Source organism: Astatotilapia calliptera, chromosome 3 (genome assembly GCF_964374335.1).
Source record: "Astatotilapia calliptera chromosome 3, fAstCal68.1, whole genome shotgun sequence".
Lineage (NCBI taxonomy): Eukaryota > Metazoa > Chordata > Actinopteri > Cichliformes > Cichlidae > Astatotilapia > Astatotilapia calliptera.
In genome coordinates, this window is record NC_137424.1 from 28,475,725 (window position 1) to 28,502,769 (window position 27,045).

Genomic DNA, 27,045 nt, shown 5'->3' on the forward strand with positions numbered 1-27,045 from the left:
TGAACGGTGACACCTGTTGTTTAGTTGTTTAGGGGGATAATGCAGCAGCATTACAAAAGCAGTGTACAAAAAATTCACTATGTAATACTAAATGCGATGTTCACCTAATATTTACAAAAACCTTTAAGAAAAAAGGGTGAAATTAGTGTGCACTTCCTGTGTTAAATGTTTCTCAGTTTTGAGGCACATGATTGAAGTAACTACCTGTGAAGTGTAGGGTACCTAAATGGACTAAATGGTAAATGGCCTGTATTTGTATAGCGCTTTACTAAGGACCCCAAAATGCTTTACACTACATTCAGTCATCCACCCATTCACACAGTCACACACTGGTGATGGCAGCTACATTGTAGCCACAGCCACCCTGGGGCGCACTGACAGAGGTGAGGCTGCCGGACACTGGCGCCACCGAGCCCTCTGACCACCACCAGTAGGCAACGGGTGAAGTGTCTTGCCCAAGGACACAACGGCCGAGACTGTCTGAGCCGGGGCTCGAACCGGCAACCTTCTGATTACAAGACGAACTGGCAACTCTTGAGCCACAATTGCCCTAACATGAACTTAAAAATAAAAAATAAAAGCACTGCAAGACTGTTTAAATCCACCAATATCCTATATCTAGAAAAAAGCTAGCTTAACATAAAGGTCAAGTGTAAACTAGTAAGTTATCAAGTGTAATAAAGCTGAAATAGATCAGATATGCTTGTCTTTTAAGATTCAGGTGAGTGAATGACCTGATATTGGATCAGGAGCCAGTGCTGGATGGAGTGCAGACGAAAGTAGTAAAGTACACAACAAAGCAGTCACAGAAATTGTGTTTTTCCCCAGTCACAAAGAAAGAAGTACTGTTAAGGGGGGGGGGGGGGAGTGGTAACAAACACATGAGGAAAGATACTTATGTGAAAATAAATGGAAGAGAAATAACAAACCAATAAAACACAACACTAGTTTTAGAGTTTAAGGTATCATGTGAAGGTGATTGAAACAGAAACATGCACATGATGGAGGGAGATAAGATGAGCTAAGCTTGTAGTGTGGAAGAGGAAAATTCTGCTACTGTAAGTGACTGAGGAAAATTAGAGAGGAGAGTACTACACAGAAGGTTATTTAGCAGTGCCATTTGTGTGTACTTCTGTCTGCTTTGCCTGTAGTTGCTGTCCATATCCTCTTTCATCTGCTTTGCATCTGTCTGTCTTTCACTTACTCTGTGCTTGACTGTTCTTTAACTGCACCATACTGAAGATCACTGATCTCCCGAACTGGCTAATTTAGCTTCAATCTTCTGTTTCATTGTTTTGGTTTCTTGACTCACAGATTTATATTCAGTCATATTAATCCACCCACCTTTGATTCCAGCAGCTATTTAAAGTATTTAGCTGTCAGTCAGATATTTCTCCTAGGAGTCTTCCCAAACATGCTTCCAATGAAATCCTGAGGTTGTTCACTGAACTTAGAATAGTAAAGTCTCTGTTAACCAGGTTTTTCTGGTCAACCATAGTGGTTTAATTGCTTAATAAAGAAATAACAGTCATGTGCTGCTGCATGGCTTATTAAACATGATGTGTACTCAAGCAGCTGCAGGTCAAAGAAAAAGGTTAGAGATGTGCTGCCTGAAAATCAATGGATACTGCAGAGAGGGGGAGGAAGAGCAGATTTTGAAGAGGAGTAGGCATCTGTTCAACCTGGCATCTGTTCAGCAGCAGAGCAGGTACACGCACCAACGTGAAACTAAAGAAGAAAGGATGTGTGAGTGGCAGTGCTGAGGTGCTGATGAGAAGGTGTTGGTGCAGTATTAAAGTGCCCGAGGTAGAAAAATATGTAAAGTTAATGAGGTTATTTAAAAAAAAGAAAAAAAAAAAAAAAAAAAAAGATGAGACATGGCTCCAATCCTTGATTCTCTTCATGGCTCCCTGTTAAATCCAAGGGAGTTTTTATATCCTGCTATCACCATGCGCTTTCTCAAAGGAAATGATGTGAATGTTGGGATTTTCTCCCTATTATTGTAAACTTACTGCAAAATTATTCTTTACCTTACAATAAAAAGTACCTTGGGGTGAATGTTGTGTGTTGGCACTATATAAATAAAATTTATTTGAACTTAAAGCTGAAGTGAATTGAAGTGATCATCTGGGAGGTGAGGCCGAAGAGCTATTGTGCCATTGTGACAATGAAACAAAATCCAGTAAAACGGTAACCCAACTATTCCAAGTCTTGATGCATCCTCAACCATCAAGATAAGGAAATCCTAGAAAGTTTATTCTGTTCATCTGGGAGAAATATTTCACTCATCCAAGCGATGTTCAGATAATTACAATCAACTTTTTGTGGCACACTACTCCACATTCCTCTGTTACCTCACAGGTAGTGCTACAAGTTAATCAACACTTAAGCTGACGAAGCATGAGCAGAAAGGATGAAACATTACTTTACCAACTCTTCCTCCTGTGGTTCTGTCACTATTATAAATGCAACACATTTGTTTTCTTGTTTTGCAACACAAAAAGCTTCTGCTTTACAAAAACAAAAAACTACACCCTGATGTTTATTGCCCTTGTTTTGGATACTGAAAGCTTGATGCATACAGCTTGATTTCAAACTGCTCATATGCAAAGGTGATCAAAGATCTCTTCCCCAGTTTCCCTCTGCTTACCACTGATCAAATAACAGAGCTTTATCGGACTGTGCCACGCCTCCTGATGTTTCATACTGTTTCATGTGGAAAGATATAGTAAAATCCAATTCATTTGTCATCCTGGTACAGGAACAAAGCTGTAAATAACACTTGTAAAACGTGCTATATTTCTTAGAGACTCAGCGCTGGGAATATACCCGTTAGCTGCAATAGCAATTGGATCCCATGATAACCTACAGCCAAGGCAACCTGCTTTGTCACTATGGCTTTCAGTAAAGTTCTCCAATTTCCTGGTAGTGATGTAAGAGCTCTCTGGGTGCCTGGCTGGCACAGTCTTTCCGATTTAAAGCTATAGACGTGAGGAAGCTGCTCTGTGATGATGACCTCAGGATATTTTCTTTAATGATTCGCATTTGGTCAGTCAGTAATATGTGTTCAAAGTCAAATGAAATTCTGCTTGAGAAGAGGTTAATTTCACTCCTGGTTGTAAAACCGTCCTCCTACAGTGTCAAAGAGCATAGCCTCTGCATCAAATCCTCAGAAAAACACCACAGGGCTTTCTAATAATGCAAGCTGGGAGCTGAGAGGAGACCTCAGTCTGCTTATCCTTGTCGCCAAACTCAGCTTTTCACCAAATGCTGCTTAAGGCATCAACAAGCATACAACAGAGTAAAATACTAATTGATTCTCTATCATTTGTTATGTAGGAAGGTAGGGGTGTGTGTCAATTTACAGGTTATCTAATCAGAAAGGTAGTAAATTCTGCTGAAGGTCTCTTCCTGGTAAAATGCTTTCCTAATGTTGCCTTTTCACAGAGGATTTCACAGCTATTGGGGTTGTCTCTCCAATAGTGTATGTCTGAAGGTTCTCACTCATCCAGGTCATCATAATCTAAGGAGGTTGGAAATAAAGGAGTCTGGACTTCTGCAAGTTTCCTGGAAGACGTTTCACCCCTCATCTGAGAAGCTTCTTCAGTTCTAAGAGCAACCGTGGGGCTACCGTGGTTCAGGGGGTTGCCGGTTCGATCCCCAGCTCTCTCTGTCCTGGTCGTTGTTTCCTTGGGCAAGACACTTTGGCCAACACCAGTAGGTGGTAGGTTAGAGGGGCTGATGGCACAATATGGCAGCCTCACTTCTGTCAGTCTGCCCCAGGGCAGCTGTGGCTACAACTGCCTGCACCAGTGTGTGAGATTGAATGAATAGTAGAATTGTAAAGTGCTTTGGGTGGCTCTTCTATGTTGTGCCATGCACTTATGAAGTGGCTGTTTGGTCTTGGGGACACCCCCATAGGGCTTAAAATCTGGGACTCTCCACCAATTACTCTTAGAACTGATGAAGTTTCTCAGATGATAGGTGAACGTCTTCAAGGAAACTTAAAGTCCAGATGCTTTTCTTTCCAAGCTCCTTAGACTGTACGTTCTGTACTTAACACTTAAAAGGTACTTTTTGACAATGTTTGCTATGGACTCCTATTATGTTGTGACCAACGTCTGGTATATGAGAACACCATAATGTAAATAGTAGACACACAAGCAACATGAAATTCTGCCTGTTACGTTTGGTTGCGTAACAAAAACAAACTTGACCTAACAAAAAAACAAAAATAAACATTTTACTCCTTTTTCATCTTCTGTCAGTAGAAGTTTGTCAATAGGATGATTCTGCGTGAGTACCAGATTGAGTTTTTATTAACCTACAGATTAAAAGGTTTGTGGTGGTGAAAAAAAAAAATCAAGGTTAAATCAGGAACAATCAAGAACCACAATGTCACTTTGTTTTTAATGCCAACCATCATTGTCATTATCCCATTTGCTTATTTATATCATCTATGACACGTGACCTTACTCATGTTGGAGTAATTAAATGTTTCTGAATTGCTTTCAAACAAGGATTCCAACTGCATGTAGTGTCTTTGGCACAGGACAGCTGACACATTAATAACAGTTCTCACAGGGGAGCTGAGGAGGAGTCTGTAATGATCTGGCAGAAAGTGAACAATATCTAGACAAAAACATAGAACTGAATACTGGCATCAAACACTCCAATGAGACGTCTTAGATGAGCTGTTTCTTTTTAACTGCATCAGTGGTGACAGCAGGAGGAAATCCCTTGGATGTCCCTACAATTAAAAAAGACAATGCTACTTCCACACTGCTACACATACTTTGGTAATACTTGGTAAAGGGCTACAGGTCAGGTTCCATGCAGTGGCGATGCTCTGTCCCCTAGCTGGCCAACCAACCATCAACACATCCAAAAACCAGACATTATCTTTTTAGAGACATTCCAGCAATCATCACCCTGCTCCCCAACACAAAGCACAAAGCTACGGCTATTATGGAATAGCTTGAAAGAGGCTATTACAGGATACCCGAGATGTCCTTTTCCTGTGCTGCTTCTCTTTCAACCTCTGACTACCAGTGTCCTCTGATTCTGCCAGACAAGGCGAGAGACAGTGGGTCATCACACTCACAATGCAGCTGCTCACTCACCATGAACGCTGCGGTTCTGTACAGACAGCCAGTCCTCCGGTGGGGGTTCGTCTTGAAAACCCTAGCCTAGCATCATTGCTGCTCCACAGGGCTCACTCCTGGCAACAGGAAACCCAGGAGGTGAAAAAGAAGGGCTGCTGACAGAGCAACACACCCCGCATTACAAGATGATACAGCACCATGATACCCTGTTTCCTCCCCCCACTCTCTCAGTGTCCCTCACTTGGAGCGGTGACGCTACACTGATCCACTCTAGTCTGTCAGTGCCGCTGCTGCGTGTGTGTCAGCAAATCAGCACCACCGTGTCGCTGCGCTCGAAGGAGCTCTGCACTCTGCTGTGCTCTGGCAGGCGCTCTAATCAAACCCCGAGTAATAGATTAGTTCACAGCCACTCTGGCCTCCACTCTCTTAATCCAGTCAGGACAGAATGAGCAGCTGCGACTTAAGAACTGATAGATCTTTTAAAGACAGCATAACAACACATGAAGAGATCTAAAATTGAATGAAAGCTGTGATTCCATTTCTAAACATTCAGTTGCCTTTCAAAGACGCAAGTATCCAGAAAGCTTTTGTTGCTAAGGCTGAAACACAAAGTTCAACTAATGAAGGCTTCAGGTGCTGTGGCAACATTGTATCTGTACTCTGGACAGATGGAGGGATGGAAAACTTGAGGGGGGGGGGGGGGGGGGGGGGGTCTGAAAATGTTATTCTATTCATTTCTATGTTGAAACCGGTTAGATCCATTAGCAGCATCTAACCAGTTGTTAGAGGAAGCTAACATATCAGAGGAAACCAAAGGCTAGGCAGTTAAGAGGATTATAGGCTGATACGACCAATTTTTTTCTTCTTTTTTTTTTTTTTTTTTTTTTTAATAAAGTCAAATTATTGCAACCATGCTACTAAATTTAGACAACATATGTTTGGCTATCAGCTTCTATGTGAACATTTGTTGAGAATCTTTTATTTTTTATTTATTTATGGTGACAAAAGGTAACTTGATTCCAATTATTATATTGTTCACACACGTGAGCGAGGTGCTGGACACACGCGGGGGACTGGCTATAAATAACTGCATTATACAGTAAAAACAAATCACATTGAGACTAGATTAAATAAATAAGCGCGTAATCTAATCCTCTTTCCTTCATTGAATTTATCTTTGTCTCTTTTTATGCATTATTAATGTGAAATCAGACTCGAAGTCACAACAAGGCCTTTAAACACAGTGGAGCACAGTGATGTTTTACTCTCAGCAATGCAGAATTGGTGTACATGACAGAATAATGATTCATAGCTTTGGGAAAAACTGTTAGTGGAAACAGCACAGTGAGTCTCATAATAGCTCAACAATAACAGAGTCAAATAGGAGTCCACACAGAGTCCAGTAACTCCTCCGTGAAACAGCAGCAGCACTGGCTTAACAAAGCCTTGAAATCCGAGCCTTGTTAACTGATTCCTCAGGTCCAATATAGAGTTACAGCCACAGACAGACTTGTGTGTGTACATGAGCACTTGTATATCAACATGCAATTTAAAGCCAACTTGTTAAAAGGTTACACATTAACAGAACCTTTAACTGGGCTTCCCATGCACAAAGATCACTGTAGAGTGCTTTTTCCTTTGTATCAGAAACGGGGCAAATGGAAACACAATAACAGGTTTCTGATGGCTCTAATTACATGTTAGCATCTGGTTCTTTAGTTTATTTTATCAGCATAGAGCGACCCTCTGCTTTTATTGAGCCTTGGGCACTTTTCTGTGGAAGTGGGAAAAAATAATAAGTATTCAGGCACCAGCTGGCTATCTGGCAGTGTTGTCAAAGACCTTGACATTTTGAATACTGCATAACAAACACGTTATGCTTGCTCTCCACTAAACCCAGTCACATAGAGAGAAACAGAAAAATAAGTATATATAATATTTTAGCAGGTTCTACTTGTATACATGCAACTGTTTCTTCTATTTTGGCCATTTTACATCAAAAGACAAAAAATATTTTAGGCAGCCATAAAAAGAATTGATGATTCATTATAACCGAAAAGCTGGAGCTCAAAGCAAATGGGTGTCCATAAAGGAAGCAACTACCAGCAGCCACAGAAAGTCAATGAGATCGAGCAACTTCAAGAAAAGATGGAAAAAATAACCACTGACCATATGAAGTTAAAATATACAGATCGTTTTCATCTTTGAGGTGAGCAACTGCAGCTTGGAATGTCTGATAGCGACCAAACATCGCTGTCTGTCAGGGATAATACGTGTAGCATACTTACATCCCCAAAGGAGTATATTATCAACTACTTCAGCTGTCTTCCTGAAGTCCACTGTATTGTAATAACATGCTCCTGCTATAGTGACCATGCAAATAAAATTCTCCTTGTCATGTAAAACCCAAACCATGACCGTGCATGCTCCCTGCTTTGAATAAACGAATAAATAGCTCAAGTCAAACATTTGCTGGGCCATCTACTATACTTCTAAGAGCTGCTGAAGCCAAACAGAGGGGCCACTTCAATTTCTGCAAGTGGTATTTTTTTAAATATAGCAGCTGAACCTGCATGTCATTTTTCAGCTCAGTACTCTTATTGTTCGAGAATACAGCAGATTATATGCATGATCTGAGTATTTTGAACTTGCTTATGATGAGAGCCATTATGAACCAACTACTGACGAAGGCTTCTTTATCAGTCTTAAGTAGTTATGATGTTACTGTACTTTACCTCATGGTACAACATTAAGGCTCTGCTTAAAACTGAATCCAAGCTATCTGTCTGACCTTTGAACAACAGATGCACACTCTGCAGAAACACCAATTCAAAACTGCACTTTCTGAATTGAACTGATCACATTTTGGGTCAGAGCTGGACCCTGGATCATGGAGCCAATGCCTACTTGTATTAGCGTCAGTTACCTTATGAATATAATACCAATGGTTTGTGCATCAGACAGCTGGCTGTACAGTTTGACTGGGGCTGTGATGGCAGCACCTTCTGCAGTCACATAAACCGCTCCTGATGGTCTATGCCAAGGCCAGATCAACCCCATTCATAGCACACATGCGGAAGGCTGGTTTTCAAGGACAGTGACCGACTGGAGTAGGATGTTGATACCTTATCAGCTTTATCAAACTCCAGACTAAAAATGTAATTATACTTTTCATGGTTATTTTCCTGTTGGAGTCTTCATAATTTTATTTGATGGTTTCCATTTTTCTGCATAGTCACCACAAACAGAAGATCAGCTGCTCTGGGAAGAAAAATCCTTTGTTCTACTGAAGTACGCAAGGCCATGTTCTGTGTGTCAACCAAGCAAAGCACACACAGAGCTGAACAAATGGGCTACAAACAGACAAAACTCTCCTTGGTTTATAAACAGGACAGTGAAACTTCATGTAAAGGAGAAACAGTTCCTTTTCTGATTAGTTTTCTCTCAAACGAGCAGTGACCTCCACCTCACACTGGGGCGGTGCCCAGCTGAGCAACAGGAATGAAATTTGGCACATCGCAAGTCTGAGAGAACAGTTCTCATCTGGAAAAGAGTTAAAGGCACATACCAGGGAAGGCAGAGGTTCATCTGCAGTGGTGCAGACACTGTACTGGTGTGCTTTGAAAATAAGAGCTGAGTGTACAGCAGAGCTGTAAATTCATTGGTCGGTCTATGTTCTTACCCTCGCCTATGGCCACAGGCTGTAGGCAGGGACTGAAACAATAGGATAGCAGATGGCTGAAAACTACAATATACCTGCTGCAACAGTCGGTCACTTCGCTCAGCACGGCAACTGTGTTTCATAGACATTTGTTTTATACCTGCTGTTACAGGAGGCTGCCGCAGTATTCTCCTGAACTATAGATATGGCCACTTAGACAATACATCCACATAAGCGTTGATATAGGAGGAAAAGAAGCCAAAACTGGAAGCCAAGATGTTGTCAAAGGTTTTTTGCAAAGTTTTTTTCCACAAATTGTCAAGTTTTCTGCATCTGTGCATCTCTGATCATGTGCTACAATATCATTAAAATGGCAGTAAAAACCAATACAGATGTGTCTTCAACCCAGCTCTAGCAGCGCACCGTGCCAAGTTAAAAAAATTGAGAGGTGCATAAGCAGCCGACTGGCATCAAAATTGATGCGCAACACTACATCATGCCACATGAGATTAAGCCTAGCTAGTACATTGAAAGAAGCCTGGTTCAGGAATCTTTTCTAGAATGTCGTCAGGATGCCTCCTTGTTTTGGAGTTTTAGGCTTGTCCTACCAGGGAGGTGAAGAAATTAATTGGAGAATGGAAAGTATGGTGGGGAAATGGAGATCTGCACATCACTGCTTGGACTGCTGTTCGTCTGACGCAGACGCAACTACTGCCCACGTCTCCATCCTTTCTGGCAATTCAATAGGTATGCTCGTGCCACAAGCCACACACAAAATAAAGCCCCTTAAGTTCTGCTGAACCCCTGGTCTGACTACAGATTCTACCTTTTGTATTTTCTTAGGGTCTTTGAGGGGGCTTTCCCGAAGTGGGACTTTCCCAAACAGCTTCCACCCAGGATCCTTCTGCTCCACAGGCTGATTTTCCTTCACTCTCCTGGCAAACAGGCTCCTGAGAGAGGAGAATGACACAGAATTAGAATGGACGATAATTAGCTCATTATAACAGCAACAAAAAGGAAGGAAGGCGTTGACAACCTGCCTCCTGACTAAAGCAATCAGTGAGGTGAAACACTGTAGTGTGTGTGTCTCTACTACTGGAGGGGACAGCTGATGTAAAGCCACATATTGTATATTTGACTTAAAGAACAAGGGGTTATAGGTCGCAAGCCATTTAACCTCCTACCTTATATGAGCGATATTCAATTAAAATTTAAGGTCTAGTTAGAGAAAATTTCCTCAAACCAAGGTCCAAAATATCAAAGTTCCAAATGCATTATAATTTAATGCAATATATAATAAAGTAGCCCAATTTTTGAATCAGTAGTAGTTTGAAGTTATATAAGAATATTAAATCTACATTTATGGTAATTTCATTTTAATGGAGAAAGACAGAATTCAACCAAAAAATCCAGAAAGAAAATATTACATGAAAGTAATAAATAAATAGATTTGCATGTCTCTGAGTAAAATAAAAATTTGATTCCCCCACAGATTGACTATAATCATGGGACATAGCCAGTCAATTCCAGATACTACTGATCTTAACTTGTTGTGTATAAAGTACACCTTTTCACAGAATCAATTTGCTTTTATTCCAACCTATCCACGACCACAGGTAAGACCAAAGATCGATCAAAGAACGTGACAAGACTGCAGATCTGCACAACGCTGGGCTACACATGGATGAGTTACAAGAACATCAGCAAGAAGCTTGGTGAGAATATGACAACTGTCCGTGCAATTATTCAGAAGAAACTGTCACCCTTGAAGGAGTTCTTCCCTCACAGGGTGAGGATGATCACAAAAAAAGTGGATCAGCCTAGAGCTACACTTGTTAATGACGTAAAGGCAAATAAGACCACAGTCACCAAGAACACCACTTTTAACACACTACACATTGAAACCTTGCAGCGTTCCAAGTTCCCCCCTTGGTTATGCGGCCGATCTTACAAACTCAGAAGGAGAACATTTCCCCCACTGTACATCGACTATTGTAGACAAAGGAAAAGGCTGACCATACTAAAATAACAATAAGATAAATGTGAGAAATGTGGCACTAACGTAAAATAGAAATGGTGCATCAAAATCTAGTAATAGGTCTGGGTTCAGATCCAGATTGTAGTCTGCCTATTCACGACTTAGGCACAATATGGAAGAAAGCATTGGGAAATGGTTGAATTTGGGTGTTTTTTTGTCCCACTGCCACAGGTGTATAAAACTCAAGCACTTGTAAAAGAATGGGTCATCTAAAGAGCTTACTGAATTTGAGTATGGTAGTAAAAAAGATGCCACTGTTGCAACAAGTCAGAGTGAAATTTCGTATCGGCAAGTGGTATTATTGCAAAACTAAAGTGTTTAAAAACCACATCAACATCATGTAAAGTTACGGAGCAGGCTTGCCATGTGCTGAGACACACAGTGCCTAACTGCAGAGTTCCAAATTTCCCCTCATTATTGCCGCTTTGACTGAAGAATACTACCTTCATCCAATGAATTTTGTGAATTCCCATTTGAAATGAATTGTATCCAGTCTCCTCTGCACTGCATTGAAAGTGCAGTGGTTTCAACCCACCTGGGGTTTAAATACTACCTGCTAAACCGTTGAAAAGCTTTCTTTTGTTCCACAACATTCACTAAGCCGTTTAGCCAGCTATTCGGTTTTATTTTTTATTCATTTATCACTGCGTTGATGTCACTGAGCTGTTAGAGGTGGCTTTAATTAAAAGCCTGAATAGAGGCAAGCTGTGAAAAGACATTTAAATTGGTCAAATAAAAAGCCTCTTCTGATCAAGCAGGGCAAGAACAGGCACAATAGAAGGCTGTAACATCAAAGAGCCCACACACTGCTGTTTGTCTAAGGCTGAATTTCATCAAGGGGTCTTCTATAATGATTTTCACACGTCAGCTAAATATGACATTTTCAAGCTTTGGCTCTCAGCAAGTTGTACAGACATGTGGAAAGAGCCGGGAAGGGTCAAATAGGTCTAAATGCACAAGTTGTCTCAGTTGAATCAGTGACCCCTGACCTCTTAAGTGCTGCACAGCTTGACCTGTGCCCCGTGGGTTGGTCTCGAGAGTAGTGATGACAGGAAACATGCTGCCAAACACAGGACAGACTCATTCAATGACTGTCACCACATGTGCTACGGGCTTCTGTTTTTGCTTTGGAAATTGCTTCATTCAAGATGTTCTGTGCTCAGTAAAACCTTACAGTTCCTGTCATCTGGACAACAAAATGACACTGGCTCTTATCTTGCTTAATAACAGTAGTTATAAAGTTATTATAAAGTGCAATTAATACTAATCAAGAAGAAGCTGCATCATATCAAAAACAAGCAATGCTTTGCTGCTAGTAATCACTTATGTTCAATTACTAAACAAATCTTGCAGCTGCTCTAAAATTAGTTTGTAATTTTCCTTTTTTATGATTTGGTAATATTTCAGTTTTCTAGTTACAGTAAAACAGCCCAAGTTGCAAATATGACCTATATTCCACAAGAAAAAAACAAAAACAAAACTAACATGCACAGAGACCAAACTACTATAATAAAGCTCACCACCTCTGAGCAGCTAACTCAGCTGAACTTCCCTTGTTCTATGCAAGTCTGATCTCTTCAGGAGCTTTTAATTATCTTAAGAAGCCAATTAAAAAGCTCTATTTTAAATTCAGAAAAGAAATCCATGAGCTATGAGCCCTAAAATGCTGAGGCCTGAACAACTTATTCAGCAATATTAGCTGAGAATTAATAGGGAAGAAGTATTATTTATGTATAACCTGCAGGTTTTCCAGTATTCAGAAAGCAATGTGTTTTATGAGTTACAGAGCAGTCTGAGGAGCAAATATCAGGAAAAAAAACATTATTTCTTGTAGACCATTAATACTGTTAGGAATCAGAAGGTGACGCAAGACAGAAAGATGACAATACCATCACACTGCAACTCTGGACAACATTTCAAACAGCCAAGCTTTACAGCCAACCAGCTGTAATTGCTTATGAAACGTAACAAAGATTAACAACAATTTTGCTAATGATTTACCATGGTGACATTTCAGTTTCCAGTGACAACCTGAAAACAAAATAACTTGATCTTAACAAGTAAATCCATTTATGTTCACAGTCAGGCATAAGCTGGGCGAGTCGCCATTCTATTTACCCTCTAATGCCAACGCCTCATTCCTGCCTCGTTGTAGCTGCACGTTTCACATCAACCCTGCATATTTTCCGCTCTGCTTGCTGATAACTACAGTACACAAAGATAAAAGTAATGGAATGTTACTCCCAAGGTGAAAAAAAGAAAGCCGTTAAAAGCCAACACTTTTAATATTTTACAAACTGTAAATGCACAGTGACATTTAAGCTGAACTTCTCTGCTATTTTCACAATTGCACAGACAAACCAGTGAACAAAACAAAAAAACCCCACCATTTTCCATACTATCGCCATTTTCTTAATATTTTGACAAAGAAGTGCTTGAACGCATAAGACATCGGTAAATTGTACAGCACCATTTCACACTCAAATATAGAGGAAATGGTCAATTTAAGGATGTAATATCTACTGACATCAAAGCCATCTAACTCCACCCACAGCAAACAGAGGAAGGAAACGTTAGCCTTCAGATTACAAAGAAACAAAAGATGGAGAGGATAACTGAGGAACGCATGGGGTGACGGAGGAAAGAGTCATTTAGCCACAAAGACCAGGGGAAAGACAAGGACTATTTAACAGATTTCTTTTGAAGCCTGGAGAACTCAAAACAATTCAAGGAAAACTGCTTCACAGACTTTGCACAGGCTGTACTGAATGCTACACTTAAGAATCCCATTATTATCATTGCTCACTCCCTGTCATAGATTTACTTTTAGAAAGACGAGTACTGGCAAACATGGCAAAGTTTCATATATTGAATCCAGCTTTACTACTTTTCTCTACTTTTGGTTCTGAATGATGTTAATCTGAACATGTCGTTAGAATCTGATCTCTCTGGTTATGAGAACCTACCTCCTGTTTAATTCTTCTGTCTTAAAATGAATAAGGATTATTTATAAGTGTTAATCATACAAAACTACTAAGAGTTCTAGAATTTAACACTTCTCTTTGGTGAGGAGGACAGACGAGCTGACCCATGCAACAGGGCTCTCCAACACCATTATAGGCAATCCATCCCTCCATCGCAATTCCAAAGACTTAGAGAAGTAATACCAAGAAGCAGGGTGTGGAACAATATCTTAAAACACTGCACAGCCGTGAAAAACACAAATTCACAGCTTAAAAAACCCAATTACACCCTGATGGCTTCCAAAGAAATTAACAACAATAACAATCTTGGCAAAATTGGACATTCTAGCAAATTCACCACAAAAATGAGAATGCTTAGAGAACCTGCTAAATGCAACAAACCCCAAGAACTGCATCTCAGACTCAACATTTAACATGCTGACATTTGTAAACGTTCAGAAAAAGACTTTTAAAGTATGGCTTGTTAGGAAGGGTTGTCAGCAGGAAGCCTATTCTCTGTAGAAAGAAAATGGCTGCATGACACAGGTTTTTAAAGTTGCATCTGAATAAAAAACAAAAACAAAAAAACAACAACTTTGGAACGATGTCCTTTGGAAATAAAGACAAATCCAAAGTAGAGATGTTTTACCATAATGCAGTGTTGTAGTTGAAAAACAAACAAACAACATGAGCACAAGCAGTGGTTTTGTAACAATTTATTCTAGTTAAATGTGAGGCCATCAGTGGATGAGCCCTGCGAAAGCTGATGAAGACCCAGAGGGAACATCACGAGTGTAGATTAGATGATTCACGAAAACACGGCTAAACTCAAACTTCTCAAACCACAATGTTTCAGTGACTTGTTTTTCAAGCAAATAAAGATGGCAAGTAGAAAAGTAGAGGAATTTCATAGTTTGTGAAAGTTATTGAACTGATTCCTGGTCCACGGTTATCAGTTTGGTAATGTGGATAGCAAACTGATAGCTTGCTATCCACACTAGCTTTGGCTGGCCTAAAATCAAAATGGAAAGCATCTCTTGATCCTTTGCAATTTACTTGAATACCAAATCTGAGTGTGGATGATGCAATCATGCCGCAGAGACTATACTCCCATTTTAACAGTAACAGCTGCACATTAAAGAACCTTTAAGAAATCTTGGTAAACATGCCCACCATCACAGGGCTTACTAGAATATATTATTGTCATCTCAACCTAAAAAAATAAACCCACTAATAAATCTTAAAATGTGGTTCAAAGCTTGGGAAAACATTACTTGGTCAATAATTAACTTTTTGGCTCAACCAACTAATTATTTAAACAAGAATCTGTACATCTGTAACGCAAAAGCAATACTGAAAATATGCGATATGCCAGAAAAAGTAAACTGTCAGCAGGGAGTAGTGAACACGAGTAACCCCAGAAAGCCTCTATAAAAGAACGCAACACAGATCAAAGTGCAGAGGCCAACACGGTGCCACCTTTAAGAAGCAAACTTTGACTTCAACTCCTGGATTACTCAACACCTCGTGTGGATGCCATGTGTTTTGTTTTTGCTTGTTTTTGGCTTTCGTGTCTGCAGGAACATGGTTTGCATTCAGTCAGGGCCAAAGTTGCTTCAACGTGACATCTGAATTGGTGCGGCTACGGTCGAGTACTCAAACGGAACAGCTAGGAAGAACCAAAGAACTGACTGTCAGAAGTGCTTATTTATATATGGTCAGTGTGAGCTAAGACATAGCACTAGATTATTTTTTCCCCAAAGGATTTTAAGATTTTTAGCATTTCACAAATCTGGTTTTCAGCCTTGATGTCTGCAAATAAGGTGATAAAGTGTCTCAGCATGGTTACAGGCCTGAATTTACAATAAAGAGACATGACTCAAAAAAATTAACACAAGCCATCTCAAGTAGAAAAGCAGACTCAAGTCATAGAAAACATAAAATAACCAGGACAAAGAACTGCTCAAAGCTGCCAAGCAGAAAAATAAATAAATAAATCCAACAGGAAACAGTAGCCATGACATGTCAATCAAGACAAACTTATGCCACCAAATACTGTTCATTGTCCTACCTGTCAGTGTACAGCATGAGCGATGGAGTTGCCATCCTGCTCTGTTAATGCAATTACACAACAGAGAAACAAGAGCCTGGAGTCTAAGCTTCAAAAGACGATAAGAGGAACAGAAAAATAGCAAAAACCCTGTGGTTAAACTCATAGATCAGCAAGTCCCACTGCATTTACGGCTTTTACTACAGAGTGTAAAAAAAGCCCTACACAGCCCTTTGTTCAGGCAGAGTGGAAAGGAGGGAGCTGCTCTCTCCTCTGTGTCCCCACCTCCTCAGTCACAAGGCTGACTTCTAAACAAATGGGATGTAAGGAACAGGAGGAATGAGTGTGAGAAGCAGGAATCTGAAGGGCAATCAGTAAATGAGTAACTTTTACTTGTGACGAATGAATAAAAACCAGGGATGACGAGTTGAGTTTGAGGGAGTGCCAATTTAACACTTGATGTTACCTCATTAACTGATTAATTCAGTCAGTAAACATTTTGAGTGTGTTTGGAACTTGGATTCAATTTGAGGAAAACCAGAGCAGGCAGTGGATCATTTCATTCCCGTCATCCTACCCATCTAATAACTACAACCAAAACAAAATGTAAACTCATGGTTTTGACTCAAATGCATCTTTCCTGAAATATATATTGGGAAAGATGCATTCAGCAGAGAGGAATAGTACATTTCTTGCAAGTCAAACAGAATACGGAAATTCCAGGTTTGGCTTCAGTTCCTAAAAGAAATAAAGCGTCTGAAAATTAAAATAGAGTCTCTGCTTACGTTTAAGTAAAACCTCCAGGCACCGATGAAAAGAGGATTTAAACCAAGGTCATCTCAAATCATCACATTTTTGGCAGCTTTCATTTGCCAAGTGAACTCCTACACAAATACAGAAACAAGAAAAGGGCTACTTTCAGCTGCTCTATTACAACAGTGGGCAGTTCCACATGTTTGATTTGGCAGAGTCTTGCACCAGATGCCAAATATGAAATGATTCACACACTAAATCAATGAAATGTTACATTTCGGTAGCAGAGTAGATCTGGGTTAGAGGAAGAAAGAATGAGACCATGCGATCTGACACACGTGGCAATGGCACCAGCAGCCTCAAGCTGAAAGCGGTCTCAGTTGAGATTACACTTTTTCAAAACTCAATGCACACAACAATCTCTGCAGCATCTGTAGTGCTAAATGCAAGCTATCCATGACAACACACTTGATCTGAAATAAGAGCCTGGTCAAATACAAAAAGAAATCTTGGTAGACTAAAAGCGTTCCTCAGAACGTGTGCAAAAACCTGTAAGTCAAATGAAAGTAACTTTAGCATGTCTGTGCCAGCTTATAAGAAGTTGAACCCGAGTATGATGATGAAACTTGTAGTGAGACATCAAAAACCTCATTAGCATTTTCTTCAGGCAATTAAGTAGTTTGATATGTTCTTGTTGGCTGGCGTTTTTTAACTTAGTTACTTACTACGAGGACTACGGTCACCATCCTGCTGCCTTTTCTGTGCACTTAACCCTCTAACTTCATCTTAAATAGTCTTAGTAAACTGCTGTTCCCCTAAGGTGCTCTATCTGTAACATGCACAAGGAGGAGGAAGAGGAAGGAGCACCACACCTTTAGCTGCACACATTCAGAAATGGGAAGTAGCCCATTAGATGCAATGTCATGACAGTATCGTCTTCACAAACAGAGAAGCAGTGCACACTCTCTCAGGACAAGTTATGCTGTTAAGGACGTTCCCTGCCAGAAAACAGAAAATTCCTCAGGATCTGAGATACTGGGTAGGGATGCACATATCTGATAGTCGTATATAAGGGGACAGAGTGCTTTGAATCAGCACAAATATGCTCCACTGCAGGCCTCTAAAAATTCCAACTGCACATTTGGGTCACGCTGTGCATTTGTTGAATATTGAAGCAAACGGCCCCCTCACCCCCCTAAAGAAAGAAAAAAAGAAAACCCCAAAGATCCAAAATCACAGTATGAAGAGTACAAACAGGAGTCGCTAACATCAGCACAAACAACAGTGGTCAACAGACCAGTTGTATGTAACACATCTTTTTGACACTGGCCCCATCTGAAAGCAGCAACGTGCAACCACCACTGAAACTTCATAACTTCTACATGAAACAGCACAGAGGAAGCTGACGGCAAAGGGTCAGTCGTTTGAAGGCATTTCACAGTCTGTTTGCAGTAATTCATGTAATTAACAGCAAACTATAGTCAAGTGAGTTAACATGAGCCAGAAGCTCCAAAAACAGCACTTTCCTTGTTAGCTGCTCTCGCCCCTTTTCTCTTTATGTTCGTTTTAGCACTTGTGAAGCTTTTACTGCACCTACAGTAGAATATGGAGTTTCTTGTTAGACATACTCTGCATGTGTGGCTCTAAGAGCAATGCTTAGTGCTGAGAAACTACTGTGAACATAAATTAGAGCAGCAAATTCTCACTGAGCTTAAATTAAATCTGTTTTGTTCACCATGGTTTTGTTATTGTTTTACCAACAAATACAACTTCAGCACATACATGAATGAACTTTAGATTTATGTTATAAGGATGGGATCAGTAATAATTGGTCTAACTGGTCCATTTGTACTATTGAAACATGATGTGCTGGGAGCTGGTGTCAAAAGGTGTGAATAACAAGCAAACCAGGCTTTACCAGGGGTGTTCATATACTAGTCTGTATCTTAAACACAAGAGACAACATGTAAGTGGTAGCTAGGTCGCTGCTGTGCTTTAAAGCTGCTATCAGACTCATGCTTGGCCATGATTTGGATAAGCAGAGGTCAGGGTCATGATCTTTTATGTTCTGGGTGAGCTGCAATTTCCAAGAGTGGTGGAATGGGTCAGAGGGATATTTTGCTTAATGCACGTTTGTGAAGCAATCTTAAGCATACAAATTCTGCAAGTCAAAGAGGAAGTTGACAATCTAGTATTATCTCAGTAAGGCTGGCTACAATGCTGCTTTTAGTTTTTCTTCTATTTCTGCCCTATTATGGCCTCATAACATTTGTGATAGATCAACATTTCTGCCCACATATTTCATTATACTCCAGCATGGTGCAAAGATCTTGAAGAAAGTTTACAGCCCTTAATTTGTAGTTTACATCCAAAGAGACAGGCTTTTTAGATTTTTTTTTTTTTTTTTTAAGTGTTCTTGGACATCAGGCTGTCTGGAGGTCTTTTAAAGTTTTTCCTTTGGACAACTGCTGCTTTTTCATAAAACAAAAGGCAGCCAATATCCAAAGAAAAGCTCTACAAATGTCCCTCCTAAATCCTGCAACTCCTCTAAAAGATTCTAAATTACAAGTAGTGGTGTGTGGATCACACCATATATCGATCGTGGCTCAAGAGTTGGCAGTTCGTCTTGTAACCAGAAGGTTGCCGGTTCGAGCCCGGCTCGGACAGTCTCGGTTGTTGTGTCCTTGGGCAAGACACTTCACATACTGCCTACTGATGATGGCCAGAGGGGCCGATGGCGCGATGTGGCAGCCTCGCTTCTGTCAGTCTGCCCCAAGGCAGCTGTGGGTACAGCTGTAGCTGCCTCCACCAGTGTGTGAATGTGAGAGTGAATGAATAGTGGAATAGTGGAGGGCCCCGAAAAGCGCTATATAAATGCAATCCATTATTATTATGATATATACACGATTCCTCTGATACCAGATATGTATGTTCTAGAATCGATTCTCACATTAAAATATTGATATTTTAGTAATTTAGTAATAAATTTGTACTTTATCACAAGAACACAGTGGAAAGTAGCCGTTATTGGGATCGTCTAAATGATTGGTAGGAACAACTCCTTCCTGTCGTAGTGAGATGCAAAATGCTGCAATATAAATGTGTCACGGCTTACGTGTTGACAATAAGGGCTGATTGCAAACGGAGTCATGTACCAGCTAAGATGAGGTTTGTGGCACATGTGGCAAGACCACAAACAAATATAAATCATAGCACAGAATATGATGACTTTATGATGAGGATGAGAGGGACAGGTGATGCTAGGGCGAGACAGAGTCCTTTGGTGCTACAGGCACCATCTTGGTACAGAGACAGAAAATGTGGGGATGTGTACCACTGCTGCCGATTTTTGAAAAGTGACTTATGTCTAGGCTTAGTTTTTGTTTTGATGTTTAAACAAGTTGAATTCCCCGCACCCTTAAAACTATGGAATCACATTTGTTCTTGTTTGTTGTTAATTTACATTAATAAATATGGTAATAAAATAAATACATGCCTGAATGAGTAATTAACTTTAGATGTTTACCCTGAGATTACCTCACATGAATTCAATTGACCTAGATTTGGTCAAGGTTGTAGAGTACATCGTTGACAGTGGATTATACAGGTTAGGTATCATCAAAATATATTATCTATATGCAAAAAACAGCTACTGTAGGCTTTGAAAAAATAAAAATGCATCCAATAAAAACACAGCTCAAAAATATTTCATATATAAGACAAATAGATAATAACGTGAGTCTAAAAACTTTCTCAGTTGTATTATTATTTTAAATCATTTGTTTCAAATGATTGTTAATTGAATATTCCAAAATGTAGGTACTGACTTTACAGGTTTTTTTATTTCTTATATGATAATTGTTCATAATTAAACAAGAACAGATAGTCTGTGGGGGTGTGGTGGGGTGTTACAAATACAAAGTACAGAACCATGGACTTACCTTGCAAATAAACTTGCTAGTGGTCCCAATTTTCTCTGCCTCCCATCCTCTTCTTTCTGCATGACTTCTGCCGCCCATAAGTCTCTGGAGGTTCCCGCTGAAGACGACAACACCACTTCTGAAAAGTGGTTAGTGCTGCTGTCGGCTGTCTCCAAAGTGACAATCGCACTGGAGTCAGATGTAACTGTGAAATCCAGGATGTCTTCGTTGGAGACCGACAGTTCTGTGCTCATGCTTGACACGCTGCACACAGAGATGTCATCACTACGGTTTAATGCTCCGCCCCCAACACCAGCTCCCATGGTGGAGGATAATCTGAGGGTGGGGCTAAAGAGGCGGATGTTGTCATAGCCACTGCGGGGAAAGGTGGAGGATTTTCGTACAGTGGTGCCATCAGAGGGACCATTGTCCAGAGGTAATGTGGCGGGGGTGTCGTGACTTGATTCCAGCATAAGGCCTCCGTCGCTTTGCCTTTGGTGACTGTGAAGGAAGGGCTCCGGAGGATTAATCTCCAGAGTGGGGATACCAGAGTCCTGGGAAGTCAGGCTGTGGTTGTCTGGCTCCAGGTCTGGGTAACTTTTCTGTGGGCTGCTATAACAGACAGTAGTGGGCGAGCAGGATGGCTTGTAGATGGGCAGGACGGCGTTGCTGTGTGTGGCCGCTCTGGCCTCATGGCAGTGATTGCTGATGTGATCATTTAGGTGAGAGGCCGTCGGGTCTTTGACCACAGAGCCATTCTCCACTATGGTTCCTCCAGGCATAACTGTAGGAAACAGAAATTTCAGTTTAACAACATAAATATATTTATTCACCTCCTGATAACTAGTTTGAGCCAATTTGCTGTAGTCTTTCATAAAAAGTACGTTAAAAAAAAAAAGTGACAATTCCATTGTTACATTGTTGAAATAAAGAAGCACAGAGAGTGCAAACTTCTGGCAAGGCAGCTCATTCTCTGGTCTCTTTCTTTGTTTTTTAATACACTAAGGTTAAAAATAATTAGTTCTGTTAAAATTAAAGCGTTAATGCAAAGTAATCCGCCATCACGGTCAACACGATTAAGATTTTTAACGCTATTAATGCATCTGGAGTGCAGAATGATTCAAAATTCCCGAAATGTTTCTGTCAACGCATTTTGGGCAGTTTGTCCAAGTAGAGTTACCTTCACACTTGTGCAAATGTGCAGTTGATCTGGTAGTGACGGGCAGCTGAACCAAACAACTCAATATAGAAGATGATAAACGCACGTTTGAGTACGTTTGAATATTTAAAAAAAAAAAAAAAAAAAAAAAAAAGACAGAACAGTCAACCGACATAGTATTATGCACATTGTGAAAGAATGAATTCTCTTTTCACCGAAGCACTTCCATCTTAAAATATCACATCGACGTGAAGCATACATTAGTCGTGGATGCTGCTAGGACTAACGCGTCACCAAGCTTGCAACAAACCACTCACAGAGCATTGGCAGATTGCAACAAACTGCAGACCTATTAATATCTTTGGGAACATGCGCTTTACATAGCTTTGGTTCCTCGTTTCAAGGACTTGAAGCCTCCCCAAAAGTGACAGAGAGAGAGCGGATAAATGTTTACAGAGTTTTTTGTTAACATGAATGTTCAAGGTCTTGATGCATTCTCAATCATCCAGGAAAATAAATCTCCAAATTCTGTTCATCCAGATTCTGTTCATCTGGACGTAGCGTTTTGTGGGAGAAAACGCTACGTCCTTCAGTGGGCTGGTTTCAGTCATTATGCAAATGTACTGTTTATAAGATTGGGGAAACCTGCAGTCAGCTGAGACTGAAGAAGTCACTTGGATGAGTGACGAAACGTTTCTCCCACAAAACGCTACGTCCAGATGAACAGAATCAACTTTTTGGAGATGAATGTTCAAGATAAATAAACATGTTAAGTACGCATATTTTCCCTTTTTTCTTGAATCTGTTTGCTCGTGCAAAATTAAATGTGATTAATATAGAATAAAAATAAATGGTATTTAATTGTGATTAATCAAAATTAATCCAGAGTAACCCTGTGATGAATCGGATTAAACATTACCTATTAATTTTCAATTCAATTCAATTTTATTTATATAGCACCAAATAACCTCTAGGTACTTGCACAGTAGATCGTACAATAACAAATACAGAAAACAAACAAACAAACAATCATATGACCCCCTATGAGCAAGCACTTTGGCGACAGTGGGAAGGAAAACTCCCTTTTAACAGGAAGAAACTTCGAGCAGAACCAGGCTCAAGGGGTGAGATAAGGAAAACAGGATAAAGACATTCCTATTAGTATGTAGGTTTTTTAAAAAGTTGTATTTCACTGGTGAGAACCAGTTTAAGCATACATTCTTTGTGTTTACTCTCCATTTACTTCATTATATTGCATAAATGTCAGTTACAAGCTTAAATATAAAGTTGAAAAAATGTAATTGCAACCAGGCTGTTGATCAAGTAATTGCAATTAATTGCGAATAATTACAGAAAATTGTGCAATTAATTAGTTATTTTTTTACTCTATTGACAGCACTAAGAATAATGTAATATGGAGTCAAATTGATAGAAAAGCAGTGCATTATAAAAGTGAGATCAGAGGTGAAATGTGACATGGCATTTGGATGCAAACTATAATGTGACATTTAGTATCCCCATATACCAGTTTCAAATGTTGCCAATATGAACAGAAGGCAGTAAAATTTTAAACAGTTAAAGATAAGACAGTTTATGAAAGTTTGACCTTATTTGACCTTGAAGAGGTCAGAGATCCAAATGTGATTGCAAAGGTGGGAAGCGGCCTTTCTCTAAACAGCTTGTGTGGAACATGGCTTTAACTTTCTGCAGTTAAATCACCGTCCTGCAGCATCTACATACCTATGCATGTGACAAATAATAAAGAACCTAGAACCTATTCGTGGAGGAATTTCTTAATTTCTCTTTCAGCTTGTTGAGGTTCTGGTTGCGCTCTGAATACAAGTTCATGCACATTTTTCCTTAATGTGAATTTCTCTATATACAGACACCAACAGATTTTTGGTTTCCAAAGATTTGTCACAGCTAATCACCATCTTATCAAACGCATTGCACACAAATGCCAATTTAAACCCATTCAATGGCAAACTGATAGGAAACTCATCATATTTTCATTTTATTGGCGCCTTGATGCAATAAAATCCATTTAATAACAGCAACTGACTGCACTGTCTTCAAAGCAACTAGGAAAATAAATCTCAAGTTCACTGCACACAGTTGGAATACCTTTGGTTATGTCGTGGTCCCACACCAAAGTTTTCCCTAGTATGACTGCACCATAACTGAAATGTTTTAATTTGCATTTTGTTTAAAGAGGCTATATAGGGGTCATTTGACAGCTCAGTGTTGTTATTCGTGGGCTTTAGCCAAAATGATCCCACTTCTCTCCTTCACAAACAAAGTTTGAACAGTATGTGAGTGAAGCTTCTGTGCTTACAGAACCTTCAGCTCAAATAACCACATCTATGATATCGCCTCTCAATGACATCATCAAGGCCCAAGAGTAAGAAGAAAAAGAACAACCCAGAAGTGTCTAGATCAGTCTGAGCTTTTGGCCCACAGGACTTACTTGTACACGCGTATACTTGCACTTTGTCTATGTTTAATACGGGCATCCAACCTTTCAATAAACACCTGCTCAATCAAATAACCACAGCTTTATTAGAATTAATGGGCTAGGCAGAAAAACTGCAGAAAAGTTATTTTTGACTGTACATCCCATTGATATTGGTAGCTTTAATACAACAGGATTAAAGGTTTCCTCTAATTGACATTGGATACTCGAGCATGTGAGCCTAACTAGGTGAAAACTAATCCTAAAGTAACCCGACTGTAACTGGAGTCTGCAGTGTAATGTGAACATGTTTTCTGCTGGGCTCCATCATGCTCCAACCCCAGCTTAGAAGCTAGTGTGTCTAAGCTCTAAGCTGCATTAGCAGTGACAGGAGAGAATTTCAGGAATCCTTTCATTAAACCAATTCTGATGCGGGGAGGGGGGGTGTTATCTCCTGCACTCTGGCAACAAGGGAAACTCTCATAAACTTCAGAGCACACATGGTGGGTTTAGTGTTCCTACTACATAACTCACAGTGGCCCGACTTCCTAAATTTAATCACACAGAAATAAACGACAGGCATGTTAAGACAGTAAACAGGTTACGATTAAACCAACCACGCCCTAATCAGTAAAAAATAAATACCCTTTCAAAGTCAAAACCCTAAAAGAGTTGAGTGCTCTCCAACGCACTGACACACGAAGCCAGATTTTTACCCAAGCTCTAAACCCTGACCTGCAGGTAGTCATGTGAGCCAGGCAGACTTTGTCCCAAAACACAGCAACAGGTTGTGCCACTGTAGAAATCAAAATACAAGTAGAGGAGAGGTCACCAACAAATGTCAAAATTAATGATGATGACCCTACGGTCATTATTATTAATACTGCTATGTATTCTGAAAATATTAAAAGGTCTTAACAGCTAAGCACTGAAATGTAAAAGCTGTGAAGCATGCGGCCGCACCAGAGTTTTTTTTGTTCTTGTAAAAGTAATGAAACAGAAACAACAAGATTGCCTTCATTGTCTGCCCAACTTAGCCGCCTATTTGAATACACACACAGACACACACACACACACACACACACACACACACACACACACACACACACACAAATCTGGTTCTTCAAGTCATGATATGATGACTCTATGGACACCATAAGGAAATGCAATATTACGCCACTATATCCCTGACTAACAGCAGAAATTGTGAAAAGTGGGCCAACACTTTCACAAGCAATGGAGCCAGTTTTCAGTTTACCTGCATTTGTTTAAAAGCACATCACGTGTTATGGCATAACCCAATTCCAAATATCTGTGTCAGGTATATGGAGGATTCCAGTTTTCGGGAGTGGTTACAAATATTTATTCCATGCCAATATCACTTTCTACAAAATTGAATGAAAGTTCAAGTTTTATTTATTCTGAAATGATGTGCAGAACTGAAGACTAGCCATAGCAATTTGCAAACTCACTCAGTGACGCTTGATATTTGAGATATGTGACGAAATAAAAAGTGCAAGTGCTGTTTAATGTATAATTAATCTATGCCGAATTCATGCCCGTATCTATAAAACACGAATTATTCAACTGGTCATAGTTAAACATCTGTGTAAATTCGCGATATTACATAGTTTTGATTTTTAAAAGTTTTTCTAATGCAGTTTGGTGTGACATACGTCACCAGGGAGGGCAGCACACTCAGTGTCAGGGTCACGGTGAACATGTCATGTTGTCTAACCGCGATAAATACACAGAACTGAGACCGTGCTCGACAGTAACGTACCACAGTGGTTCTCCCTCCGGTCCTGTGTGTCGTGGGCCGTGTTGGCCATGCTGCCGGTTAAAGCTACAGGTGGGTGACAGGTAGGCGCTGGCCGGAGTGGTCCATGATGATGCTGTGACTAGTGCTGCACCACCATCAACTCCCAGCCTCCTCAGCAAAGCTTCGGCCAAACGAACAGCACTGAAGTCAGCTCATTTGTTGTCGAATAAATTCCCCGGAATTCAGTCGGAATGCGGCCAGTGAACACACAAACGCCGTGTTGAACCGCACTTGCTCGCCAAGTGCACTTGCCGCTGACGCCAACTCACTAATTTCACGAGCGCTTCCTCAAATGGAACCAACACTTTTTAAAATGAGAGAGACATGTTGGTTTAGCCTTCCCGGCATCACAGCAGGACAGGAAGTGCTTCTCCGCTCTTTTGTGAATCATAGAAGCAAGCGCATTTCTCAAGTTTCTCCGGAATCGTTAAGATTTCATACCTGTGTCGATGCTTCTGCCGCCATTTTAAAACAAACTTGTACGGAGAGTGCGGTCTAATCGAGTAAAGAGTGCTCCCTGTCGATGGTTCACCTGTCTGGACCTGAAGGCATTATTAATCGACTTCGCAACCTGCGGGCTTATTATTTATATCACTGACCGTATGTTACTTCTACAATATAGACGGTTGTATGACGTAGAAGAGTAGTCCTCCCAAAATAAACAATTAAATAACATTTTTAAAGTCGGGTTAATGTTACAAACACATTTTATTAAATGTATGTTCATATTAAAACCATATTGAGCCAATATCAACAGAAGTATATTCAATAGCATCGTAAACTGAAATTTCACAAATTGCTATAATAACTGAGCACCTGCTTATCAAATTGTGAAAACTGTCATTAGAAGTGCTATAGGCCTGAAACTTTTAAGAAGATATACTCTGTATAAATAAAGTGGAATTCTACAGAAGCAGCTCTGGGAAAATGTATAATTGTTATGACACAAAATAATGTACAGAGTTATCTCCTATATGTCTACACCATTTTGGGTGGCATTCCTTTATAGGCCATATAAATAAAAAGTTGATGGTAGTATTTTTAATTGTACAAATCCTGTAGTGACAACAAACCTCTGTTTTAAATAAATATTTTAGTAGCAAAATAATATTTTCTTAATAA

General features: G+C 40.0%; 1 protein-coding gene across 4 annotated transcripts in view; it reads right to left on the reverse strand.

Moving 5' to 3' along the window:
- tbc1d14 (TBC1 domain family, member 14) overlaps window positions 1-27,045 on the reverse strand; it is a 42,600-nt gene that overhangs the window by 14,241 nt on the left and 1,314 nt on the right. The window contains exons 1-3 of one of the 4 annotated variants that reach the window (XM_026160480.2): window positions 26,365-26,474; window positions 20,512-21,274; window positions 9,593-9,716 (exon numbers count right to left, since the gene is read on the reverse strand). In XM_026160480.2, coding sequence (XP_026016265.1) covers window positions 9,593-9,716; window positions 20,512-21,272 — 885 coding nt within the window. In that variant the 5' untranslated portion in view covers window positions 21,273-21,274; window positions 26,365-26,474. Of the gene's footprint in view, window positions 1-9,592; window positions 9,717-20,511; window positions 21,444-21,555; window positions 21,804-25,884; window positions 26,475-27,045 lie in introns of those variants that run through there. The other 3 variants (XM_026160470.2, XM_080298317.1, XM_026160479.2) reach the window with 3 other exon arrangements.